General features: G+C 36.4%; 1 protein-coding gene across 1 annotated transcript in view; it reads left to right on the forward strand.

Moving 5' to 3' along the window:
• Positions 1-9,826, forward strand: part of LOC132153131 (striated muscle preferentially expressed protein kinase-like) — a 47,764-nt gene extending 37,938 nt beyond the window's left edge. The window contains exons 2-3 of the mRNA XM_059562394.1: positions 1,693-1,794; positions 7,705-9,826. Coding sequence (XP_059418377.1) covers positions 1,693-1,794; positions 7,705-8,015 — 413 coding nt within the window. The 3' untranslated portion in view covers positions 8,016-9,826. The remainder of the gene's footprint in view (positions 1-1,692; positions 1,795-7,704) is intronic.
• The last annotated feature ends 2,215 nt before the right edge of the window (positions 9,827-12,041 follow it).

Consider the following 12,041-nt stretch of genomic DNA (forward strand, 5'->3'; position numbering starts at 1 on the left):
TGTTTGCCAAAACAAAGTCTAAGCCCCTGTAGCATCTGGAGATTGATGATAAATCATTCAGATTTAGGATTTCTCTCACTTGATTCTCTGAGGCAAGCCAAAAAAAGTCATCTAATATCCCTTTGGATATGTTATTGTAATCAATATCTGAATCAAGGCCCTCCATAACCTCATCAGAGACACCTGGAAGGCTTACATCAGAGGGAGTGTTCATGATCTAAATTGTGTGCCCTAAGTTGTGCATAAAGTTGCTGCACTGCTCCCATTACCTCTGAGAAGCGTTTATTATAAATGACTGCTAATGGGGATATCATTAATATTCATGTCTGATAATTATAAAATAATTTAGACTGCGTTATATCAATCTGCACACTCTGAAATATATCTCCCCAATGCAGTAGTTCTATATAACGCATCCCATTTGGGTTTGAGAAGTCATGCTAGACAAATTTTCTGGAATTGTCTCTCTGCTCGTTCTGATAAAGAGGAGCTGAACAATGAATCAATTCACTTTATGTACAAAGGCACTGTATGCTCAGCATCAATAATGCAAAAAGCCTAGCATTGAAGCACTTTTGCACTGATATGATGAGGTTTTAGATGTGGCTCCCTATAAAAGCTCGTTAAATTGAAACTATGCCTTAAATAATTAATCAGACAGTCAGAATTCATGTGGATTACTCTCTTTATTACATTCTCTGTTGAAGATCAGGATTTATTACAACATTTTCTTTTATGGGAATTCATATTTGTCCTTTTTTATCATATATAAACCTCATGGATTCAAATGTTGTTTCTGATAAATATTAATAGTTAGAAATACACAGTAGATTATTTACTGCACCACTATCTTGGTAACTAAATTAGCCTTGATCTCATTTTAAAACTGGCTTAATATATTATACATAAATGATTGGAAAATATGCATTTAAAAGCTCAAAATCCTTATCTTGTCTGAGATGAGAAATATTTGATTAACAGTAGTTGAGAATTTGCTGCTCCTTTTACAAATTTATACTGGCAGGATGGAGCCTACAGTGTTTGATGGGCAAATGAAAAAAGATCCTACGTAATTAAAAACGAGATTAAATTTCATTTAATGTGCAGACATTCTTTAACTAACTAAGCCTTTAAGCAAGTCATTTTGAATTTTGATTGGCCTGTTTGACCATCATTACCAGTTCTTACCATTGTTTGCCCAATGGAAGTTCAGAAATTATTCTAATCACAGAAAACAAAGCAAAAGCATGTGGCAGTGGTGCCTCAACCAGGACTAGTAAACTGTGCAGATGTGTCCATTTAGCAGTTTGCTGCTGTGTTATTTGTTTTCTGGAATGGGATTCGTCTCTATAGTAACGGTGATGTCTTGTCTGCTTCTCTCCTCTGCCACTATGGAAGCGAAGTTTTCCGCTCCTGTCGGAAACAAAGTTATGGTAATGTTTATTTTCATCTTTAGGCTTATTTTCATCCTCTCTTTCCCTACCAAGCTCCCATTTCAAACCGCATTTCTATTTATTCATTTCACTTATCACTATGTATCAACCCAAATCTTGCTTTTTTTTTTTTTTTGCTCAAGTGATACACTTTTCCTCAAGAAAGCAAAAATTGTTTACTCAAATAATTTTCTTAGCTCGATATGCGTTATCATTACAGGTGTTGTTTCTAACATAATGTCTTATTTGTTTGTGTTAGACTCTGAGACTACAGAAGACGAAGCCGCTGAGCCACAAATACCCCTGGAAGCTAAAGAAGGAGCTAGAGGTTTTCAGGATGAGGCCCAACGAGTGCCTGCAGGTACACATGATGCTTTCAAAATTAATTACTATATGAACTTTTTTCAATCGTGTGTAAATTTGCAGAGCTTGTAAAAAAAAAAATATTATATATATATATATATATATATATATATATATATATATATATATATATATGAAAATGCTGTCAGACAGAATCACACACACAAGGAGGTTTTTTTTGATTGTTTGGTTTACAGGAACTCAGCACTTAAGTATATTAAATGCAAGATACATTGCAAGAATGAACTTCTAGACCGAGTAAATGAAAACATTAACAGGGATGTGCAGTGTGTTTCAACCGTGTCAATATATATTCGGTAATGTTCTTTTTTATTGCATAATGTCCAATATAATTCTAGAAAAATAATGGACCATACAGTAGTGGTTCTTAACATTTATAGATGGATATGGGAACTTTTTATTCCTGAATGTTCTGGTTCCCAGTGGTCTGTAACGAAGTACAAAAACATTATGTCCTGGGTTGTGTGGGTTTCATGATTTAGTTTTCTTGCCCTTTTCCTCACTCTGGAGGTGTATAGGTCCTGGAAGGAGGGCTGGGTGCGCACATGTCATTACAAACCCATAGGCTGTTATTAGGCTGACAATCTTTTTTTTTCATACAATGGCAAGTTCATAGCAACCATGGCCATACAGCTTAAAAAAAACTGCATTAAAAAAAAAAAAACCTTTAAAAGGTAAGTAGCCCATACAAATTATTTGCTATATTCTAAGTCTGCTGTGATAGTTTATGTGAGGAACAGAAAGAAAGTTTGTTTTCTGATGTGTTCCCCCTTCATTGATAATCTTCCCCTCCACTGAAGCTCTGAAATCTCATTTACCTTTGCATTTAGATTTAAAAATGGTAAGCTGACCATTGTTTCTCCCCTATAAACATGACGACCCAGTGAAGATGACCTTTTCGGTGAATAATGAGCTACATTTCAGTCTGATCCTCACACACAGCTTTTGTATGGCTTAATGCAAAAGTGACTTAAATCATATATTCTGCTTATTTTGGATGTGTTTACACTGCTGCTCACTAATAGTAAAGAGTTTACCGCAAACAGAAGCTCACACATTAACAATAAAATCAAACATGTTTAAATATGCACAGGTATTTGAATGTAAAGTGAAAATGCATCTGCATCTTTTTTCTTTCTTTATTTCTCTTTATCTATTGATGTTGGGTCTAGTTATAATGTTTATAATATCAAAATGGTCATAATTTACCTAGTCATGACCATTTTCCACACTCTTTTTGACCATTAGAATTAAACAGGCAGGCTTTATGAAATGTTTTTGAATTTTATTCACATAAATAATAATAAAGTGATCTTGTTCATATCCATAAAGTGCATACATGCATTTTTTGTTTTAAAATTTTTTACATTCAGTGTCTTTAAAAATGCATGGAAATGTGTGCTTGAACCACTCTTTTATTATGAAAACCTATGAATAATTATGAGATGATGTTGCATGTGTATCATCTAATTTAAAGGGTTAGTTCACCGAAAAAGGAAAATTATGTCATTAATAACTCACCCTCATGTCGTTCCAAACCCGTGAGACCTCCGTTTATCTTCGGAACACAGTTTAAGATATTTTAGATTTAGTCCGAGAGCTCTCAGTCCCTCTATTGAAGCTGTGTGTACGGTATACTGTCCATGTCCAGAAAGGTAAGAAAAACATCGTCAAAGTAGTCCATGTGACATCAGAGGGTCAGTTAGAATTTTTTGAAGCATCGGAAACATTTTGGTCCAAAAACAGCAAAAACTACGACTTTATTCATTATTGTCTTCTCTTCCGTGTCTGTTGTGAGAGAGTTCAAAACAAAGCAGTTTGTGATATCCGGTTCGCGGACGAATCGTTTGATGTAAACGGATCTTCTTGAACCAGTTCACCAAATTGAACTGAATCGTTTGAAACGGTTCGCGTCTCCAATAGGAATTAGTCCACAAATGACTTAAGCTGTTAACTTTTTTAATGTGGCTGACACTCCCTCTGAGTTCAAACAAACCAATATCCCAGAGTAATGCATGCACTCAAACAGTACACTGACTGAACTGCTGTGAAGAGAGAACTGAAGATGAACACCGAGCCGAGCCATATAACGAATGAATGATTGACTCATTCTCGAGTCAAGAACCGTTTCTGTTGGACGCATTCATTTCAAGAACCGAGGAGCTGATGATACTGCGCTGGTGATTAGGGTTGGGAATCGTTAGAAATTTTCCGGTTCCGATTCCGGTTCCACCTAACGGTTCCGGTTCTGATTCCGGTTCCATTAAAATCATTAATTAATTATTAAGAAAAAGTGGTAAGGAAAAATGCACAATACTCAACTACTCAATGCTCAATACTGTTTATTACTTACTGTCAACTTAATTTAAAGGTTGGCAATGTCAAAATGCAACATATATTACAGTGTACAGATCTTCATAAGTAGGGTGGGGTATTTTTTTTAATTTTCTGGTTCGGCTTCTGGTTTCATTTAAATGAACAATGTTTTTTACTATTTTACCTTCACTGAATGTAGCGTTGCTGGAAGGAAGTAAGTAATGCTGAGTAATGCTAGTCCATCAATCAGCATGTGTTTCAAAGTTGATGTTTTTAACACTATCAATAACGTTTTGCTTTTCAAGCAGGAATAAGCTTGTTGGCCAAATAGTCCCTTGAGGGCTGAGAGACTTGTTAATTTCCCTTAATTAATAAAATATAAACGGTTAAACGTATACACACTCTCCATAAAGTCCCTATTTTATAAATAATAATGCAGTCAGGAGATGGTGTGATGCAATGAGTGGTTTCCACATTTTTAAACATTTAAAATGAATTAAAATAAATATTTTCTATCACTTTGCTTATCACTCTTAAAATGACCTGTACACTAAATAATCTAACCCTCATACTTGCATAACAATAGCAGTCTATTTATTTAGTGGTCCAAGTTGAAGCCAGTATGTATATTAATGACAATATGGGACAAATATAATGTCATTTAGGGGCGGCAGGTGCAGCGCGCTGCTGTTAGATGTACAGTCAGATAAAACGATATGCACAGTTATCAAAGGCGCGAGTGCACATACAGTCATGAGAAACAATGTGTTCGGCATTTAAAGACGGGACAACACAACGAGTCTGTGGATGCGCGTCATTGGAATCAATGTGCTCAGTAATTAAAGAGGCAGGGAGGCGTGTCTGTTATTCGGTTCGTGACATCCTTTACGGCAGCGGTTCTCAATTCCAGTCCTCGCGCCCCACTGCTCTGCATATTTTGCAAGTTTCTCTTTGTTAACACACCTGATTCAGATAATCAGCTCGTTAGAAATGAACTCCGTGCATGAACTGTGTTTCAATTGTTCGTTGCTCCCTACTCCCTAAGCAGGGGAAATTTGTTGAAGTTTACCTCACATCAAAACATTCATTCACTGATTTGTGCTGTGCAGCGTCTTTACACATGGACAACTGTGACATCATATACCTCTGTAAATCAATACAATTTAAATTCACGTCTTGCACACTTCAATGCACTTTTATTAGAACATATAGCTACGTTCGCTTCGAACTGGAATCATGGCTGAATATCCTGTGATGTGCACTTCGCAGGGCACTTATGTTCGAATAGAACAAATGTCTGAAGCGCCAAGAGAAACGTTCAAAATGTGCAAAGCAGTGCGGTGCGAAGACTGCAACTGAGAACCGCTGTTTTACGGGAAACGCCGAATATTCAGAACACCAGCGCAAGGCTGCTCACAGAGCTAGGTCACGTGTTGCACCAGAACCGTTTTCGGAACCGAAACTTAGAAATTGCTCACGGTTCCGGTTCTTTTCAAAGAACAAAACCGGTTCTGAATAAGAACCGGTTTTCGGTTCCCATCCCTACTGGTGATACAGTGTGAAGCAAACCGACACACAGAGCGTCTGAACCGAACTGGTTCTTTTGGTGATTGATTCTGAACTGATTCTGTGCTAATGTTATGAGCGCGGGTAAACCGAAGGCTTGAATCAAGGGCAATCGTCGCAAATGACGTCATTACGTTGAGCGCAAAAAGAACCGGTGAACCGTTTTCTTCAACCGGTTTATTGAATCGAATTGTCAGGAAGAACCGGTTCGCAAAAACCGGGTGAACTATCCCTTTAAGGTGTTATACATAAATATTCTTGGTTGAGCGCAAAAAGAACCGGTGAACCGTTTTCTTCAACCGGTTTATTGAATCGAATTGTCAGGAAGAACCGGTTCGCAAAAACCGGGTGAACTATCCCTTTAAGGTGTTATACATAAATATTCTTGGTTGGAGGCTGGATGTGGTTGGTTTGTGCATGTGTCATTTATTTATTTTAACCAAGATACAAATCTGAGGCCTATTCTATTTAGACCCTCTGCAGAATCTTGGAGATTGAGCTCTCACTTGTCAGTATGTATTATGACAAAAGCCTTCCCGTTATCCCCTTGGGGAAAGTGGTTGGGAGTGTATTTGAGACACTACAGTATTTCCATTTCTTTCATCACCACGAGAGATGACTAAAAAAATAGAAGAGAGGAACAGAGTGATATTTATTTGATGTGCGATTTCAGCCTAGAAATGAGAAATGTGAGAACAGCATGGCCTGTATATAAATATCCGTTTTGAAATCAGTGTCTAACACTCAACTGCATTTATCTTGTGCATAACACAGCTTTCAACAAAGATAGATTTTAGAGAAGTGCACCACAAGCAACAAAGCTTGAGTTGCACTCTAAATTGCTTGTTTGTCATTAGCACTGCCGTGAATGATGCCTTCACAGCACATAACATACAGTTGTATGTTCTACAAAGTTAACAATTTCACCAAGAGATACCGGAGGAATAAATGTGTCAGGATTTGGTGGAGCATATGATTTCCGTAGTGGCATAAGTGATTGATTTGATCTGTTATGGTGGGTGAAGACTAGGGGTGGGCGGAGGCGCATTGTCATTGATTTTGATGGATGCTTCCTGACTGCAGTCTAATCCATTCAGTCACTGAATCACACTGGCTCTGAAGGCATCAGCTGTGACTTTGCTTCAGCACAGCTTGCAGCTGAATGGCATCACCTGGGCTTTATTCTTCACACCTCGGAATGCATGTAATCCACTTACATTATCCACTTGTAGGCATAACAAACGTTATTTCATTCTTGGAAGGATTTAAAGGGATTATATGTCAGTTTCTTTTGTCTTTTTTTCCCTTCACTATGAATTTAAAGGGGTCAAAACATTGATTGATTGATTGTTTTGAGATCTAATTATGTAAGTATTAAGTAACCATCATAAATTTACTTTTTAGCATGATTTTATTCATTAAACTTTCCCAGTATTGTTTGTCTTGTCAGATGTTCAATTAGAATGTAGGTAACCAAAATGGTCATAATTTAACTTTTCATAATACTTAAACAAGCAGTTTTTTTTACTACTATACCTTTAAGAATTTTATGTAAATGTCCTCTTTAAATGTGAAAAGAGACACTCTAAAATTTAATATAGATTTAAACGGTTCTATTTCTTTTTCAATCAGAAATTGGAGAACTTTAAAATTAGTCATTTTTGCAGCTTTTAGTTGTTTAGTTGTAATTTTGCAAGTTTTTAGTTATTAAAGTTATAGTGTGTTTTTCTAGTATAATGAACTATATTATTTCTAAAGATCACAGAGCGTTTTATTTATCATGACGTGTCTTTTTTGATAAGTATTTTAAGATTTTTAGGTGGTTTAAATGCAGTTGAAAGAAAAGCTAATTTGAAAAGTGTAATTGGATGAAAAAAGTCATTTCTGTTGTTAGCGTTTTTTGATCATGCGGATGAATTTGCCCATAACTTGTGAACACCAGGACATTGAGTATCCTGCTTGAAATTTTATTTGCTCTATTTGTTCCCATTTCGCTCTCTTGCAGGTGAGAGAATGATGGATGTCGGCCCAGATGCGAGCGATCGCTGGGCCGCCGGTGAGACCACAGTGATGGAGAAGGAAGCTCTAGCCCTGGGATCAAGAGCTCTGGGGACACAGTCAGCCAGGCAAGCCAACAGCCGGGAGCCGACGGGCACCCAGATCAGGCACCTAGGGGTCGAGCCTCTGATTCGAGCATCACGCGCCAATCTATCCCGACCGGTTTGGGGGTCAGAGGAAAGTGTGTCTTTAGCTAGCGATTACTATGGTAGCACATTCAGTCTTTATAGAGGAAGGACTTTTTCTGTACCCCTGTAAGTAAACCTTCCCAAGTTAAAATAAACCGCAATCAGCCACAGCCCACAATAAGCAGTCCAAAACACAGATATATAAATAGATCCCTCATCAATAAATAAACAATCACAGCCCCACTCACAGAGTCACAAGAGACCCTTGCTCTAACATGGTGTCCCCTGTAAGTGTTAAGGATGGGAGAGGGCTGAGAACAAGACCCAGGCTGTAATTCTTCCTCTGTCTCTCTCTGTATTTGAGCCCTGTGTTGTGGTGGCCACACAAGGCAGCTTACATCACCACAGGAATGACAGAAGATACAATGAGTGGGCTCTCTGTGTTTGGATGAGGTTCAGCTTAACCCACAGAGTGTAGATCTGTGTGAGCTGCCAAAAGCCTTACAGTTATACGTGACTCATTCGCAAGTGGCAGCGCGTTGTTTTTATACATGTATTATTTCATTTTTGGAGAGCAGAATCGAAATGACACCGAACAACTTCAGTTGATGCTCATATTAGTTGCACATTATCATAGATAGAATTTTTCATGATATGGCAATCTAATTGATTTGATTTCATGCTTAAGTCATTGCGGTGGCAGTGACATGATAAAGGTCTAAAATTCACCCTAAATATTCCTTAAAATATCCCAGATTTATTGCTGTAAAACTGTATTTTGCATTATTTTTTATTGCAAAACCATTTCACTGTTTTTCATCGCATCTTAGTGATAAAAAGCACATCTGATTTGTTACTTCAGATGAGCCAGTCTCGCTTTACGTCACAAAAACATCAAAACAAATCAGAATTTGATTGTGTTATATAAATTTCTGTGGCTTAATGCAATAATTATTTCATGTTCTGGATAAAAAAAAAATACCTTAGTCATCCTAAATAAACTTCTGATTGTAAAAGTTGTTAGAAGATGTGTGACTCGTAACAGGTGTTTTCTTACTGTTTGTAGTCGGTTGTCTGTCTTGGATTTGAATCGCTTTTGTCTCTTACATCAGACTATCGTTCTTACAATTTGACTTAAATTGTATTGTTTTGTTAATGATTGGACAAAAGCCAGTTTGCCAGGTGCTGGCTGTAATGTATAAGCATAGATAAGCATAGATACTGTGCTGGCAATGATGTATAAGCTTAGATATTTTTCTGGCTATGATGTATAAGCATAAAAAGAAAAGATTGATTGTATCTTCTGTCATTTATCACTCTGTAGCACTCTTCTTCATCCATGTTTGAGCCAGGGTTGACGGTCTCACTCTTAGAACCAAACGTCACTCAAACTCTCCTTCAAATTTTAGTTTTCTTAGTATATTATTACCCAGATTTTCAAATTTCATCCCACTCTCTTTAGCATTGAACAATCCCAGGCTTTGCATACTTTCAAGCCCGCTGTTATCCATTAGTTTCTGTTTTCCATCACCGTTGTTTGAATCTGCTTTTGATTTGCTGCTAATTGGTATCATGAATGTGTTGAACCAAAATCTATTGGTAATGACAGTCTGTTCCAGTTTGTGCCTAACACTAAAATAACCTTAAAAGAAGTCATGGTTCTGTTAGGTAATGACCTGGCCTTTAAAGCAGTCATCTTATAATCTGTCAGATCAGTCACATTATGTACAAACTGAGATGCTGAGAGCACAGTGACCTTTTGTGCAGGTCAACATTTTTGGAAGCTGCTGAAGGAGTCTAAGAATAGATCATCTCTGGAAGTGCTGCTGTAGGCCAAACTGTTATATCTGAAGACAAAGCATTTAAATTCCAAAATAGTACTCGCTGAGTGCGCTTAATGTGATGCATCTTCCATTGGTTGTACGCTCATTCTGTTTGTGTAACTAACTAAATCAAAAGTTAAATTAAAGTGTCACACATATACAAATAATATTTTAAACCTAGTGTCACATATAAAAATAAATCAGAATTTCATACCATAAATGAATAATGTAGAGGTTACAGGCAAATATAGTCTGAATTTAGTTAAGAATAGCTCCTCCCTCATGCACTGTTATTGCCTTTTTCATTCCTCATCTAGATTTATTTTCATTTAGTTTATACTTTCCTTTGACTCCCATTATCCATAGTATCCATAGTATCCTTAGTTTTATACCCGCACCAGTTGATACAAAATTGAAGCTGACCAAAAGTTTGCATTCAAAACATGCTTGCATCACATTTTTGTGTTAGGTATCATCGACCCCTTCGGTTTCCCCCTGGTTTTTTGTGCATGCTGTTTTTGGTGAACTGCACAGCATGAATCCTTGCATGCATGCACATGATGCCTTGACTCGCAAGGATAGGAGGGCATAGATCTTGTAAGAACTCTCAAAGATGTGTGTTACTCACACAGATTATGTACAAAGTTAAATATCAGTGTTTCAATGGTAATGATCTCAAATAAAGTGCAATATAAAACACTGTAATGTGTTGAGTATTATTCCCTCAAGTTAAACCAAAAAGTACAAGACTGTATATTTTTATGTGAAGATCAATTTTGAATTTATTTATCTTGAATAAATAGCTTACTGTCTAGAACCACTGTTGCCAGATGCTTATTGTCATACTTTACTAACATCACACATTTCTAAGGATCATCCTTCTGTTTTAACCAGATTTGTGCTTTGTTTTCGCATGATTTTAATGCTGCATGGGAGATGTTCACTCATTATAGTGCACTGGATGTTGAATACAAGAATAAGTTTGTCAAACTGCCAGTTGGGAAGGAAGCTGTATCCGATCTGCAAGTGCAGTTTGTGCAGTTTGGTCTATGCTGTTTAATCAAGATAGATGTTTATGTTTTACTGCTCTTTAGACATTTTCTAGTGCACAGCCATTTTGAATTAGACCCCATTTAGCAGGACTATTGATGACTCAACATTTAATAGTTATGTGCCTGCACTAATCCATGTTTTACTCTTATAGCATTGGCAAATGATTTATTCCTGTAGATATCCAGTGATGTGTGGTGGTCTAGCCCAGTGATTTTGGAAGGTATAGGCTAGTAGACACAATTTAATCTGCCACGTGCTAATACTGCATTATTTTACAGCATTCAGTTGTGTTGTAAACTATAAGACAAATAAATTACAATTTGTTTTGAGATAGAATTAAGATTTCTTAGCCTTGTACACATAGTGTAACTTTTCATTTAAATGTGGTCTTGACTAGTGGTTCAACAGATCACAAAACTTACGGTTCCAAATCTTATTACCGTTTATGAGCCTCGGGTCATTTTCCGGATCAGCAAGAATTATTATTATTTTTAAATATTTGCTTTCTATTTATTACATAAAGCTAAGTACTTCTTTGATACAGCAAAAACTACTAGGCTAACTTAGAAAGTTTATTAAAGACAGGTGACATTTTCCAATATCCAGATCCAATATATAAAGATCAAGGCATGACTTAGGGGGCTGGAGGTACCTGGGCTTGAAGTTATGTTTGGGTCCTATACCTATACACTACAAATGCCCTGAACTAGAACCTCATTATGGAGTAACAAATAGTAACACAAAAAAAATGAATTAACAATTTAAATGCAACATGTCTAGCCTAGTCAAAATTTAGATGCAATATTAAATATTCACTATAATGCAATAAACAAGATTTGTTTTCTCAGTTGAGAGATCAAAACCACGAATTTACACTGAGAAAAAAAGGAAATAAAGACAGGGATGTATAAGTATTATAAATCTATAATATCCCAGTATGTCCCCTTATTTTAGATTCTTAAATTTTGTAAATTCAGTCCAAATAAAAAGACATAATGGCTATTAACAATCAAATCACTATTAACAAAATTATGTTAAAATATAACATTTTAATGTAGAAATATGAAATGATTAATTACTTTTTTAAAATATAAATCTGCAACTGCCAGTAGGTGGAAGCAAGTAACTGTTTTAATGAGTGAGTTGAATACTTAAATCAACCAATTAATTTGAAATTCTAATTCATTTAACTTAGCAAAGAACTGCACTTATAGCCAATTTGAATTATTTGCTGGTCCGTGTCACGCTGAGGAACAGAATACTGTTGCTCGGAGATGCAG

This window comes from Carassius carassius, chromosome 11 (genome assembly GCF_963082965.1).
Source record: "Carassius carassius chromosome 11, fCarCar2.1, whole genome shotgun sequence".
NCBI classification, from domain to species: Eukaryota; Metazoa; Chordata; class Actinopteri; order Cypriniformes; family Cyprinidae; genus Carassius; species Carassius carassius.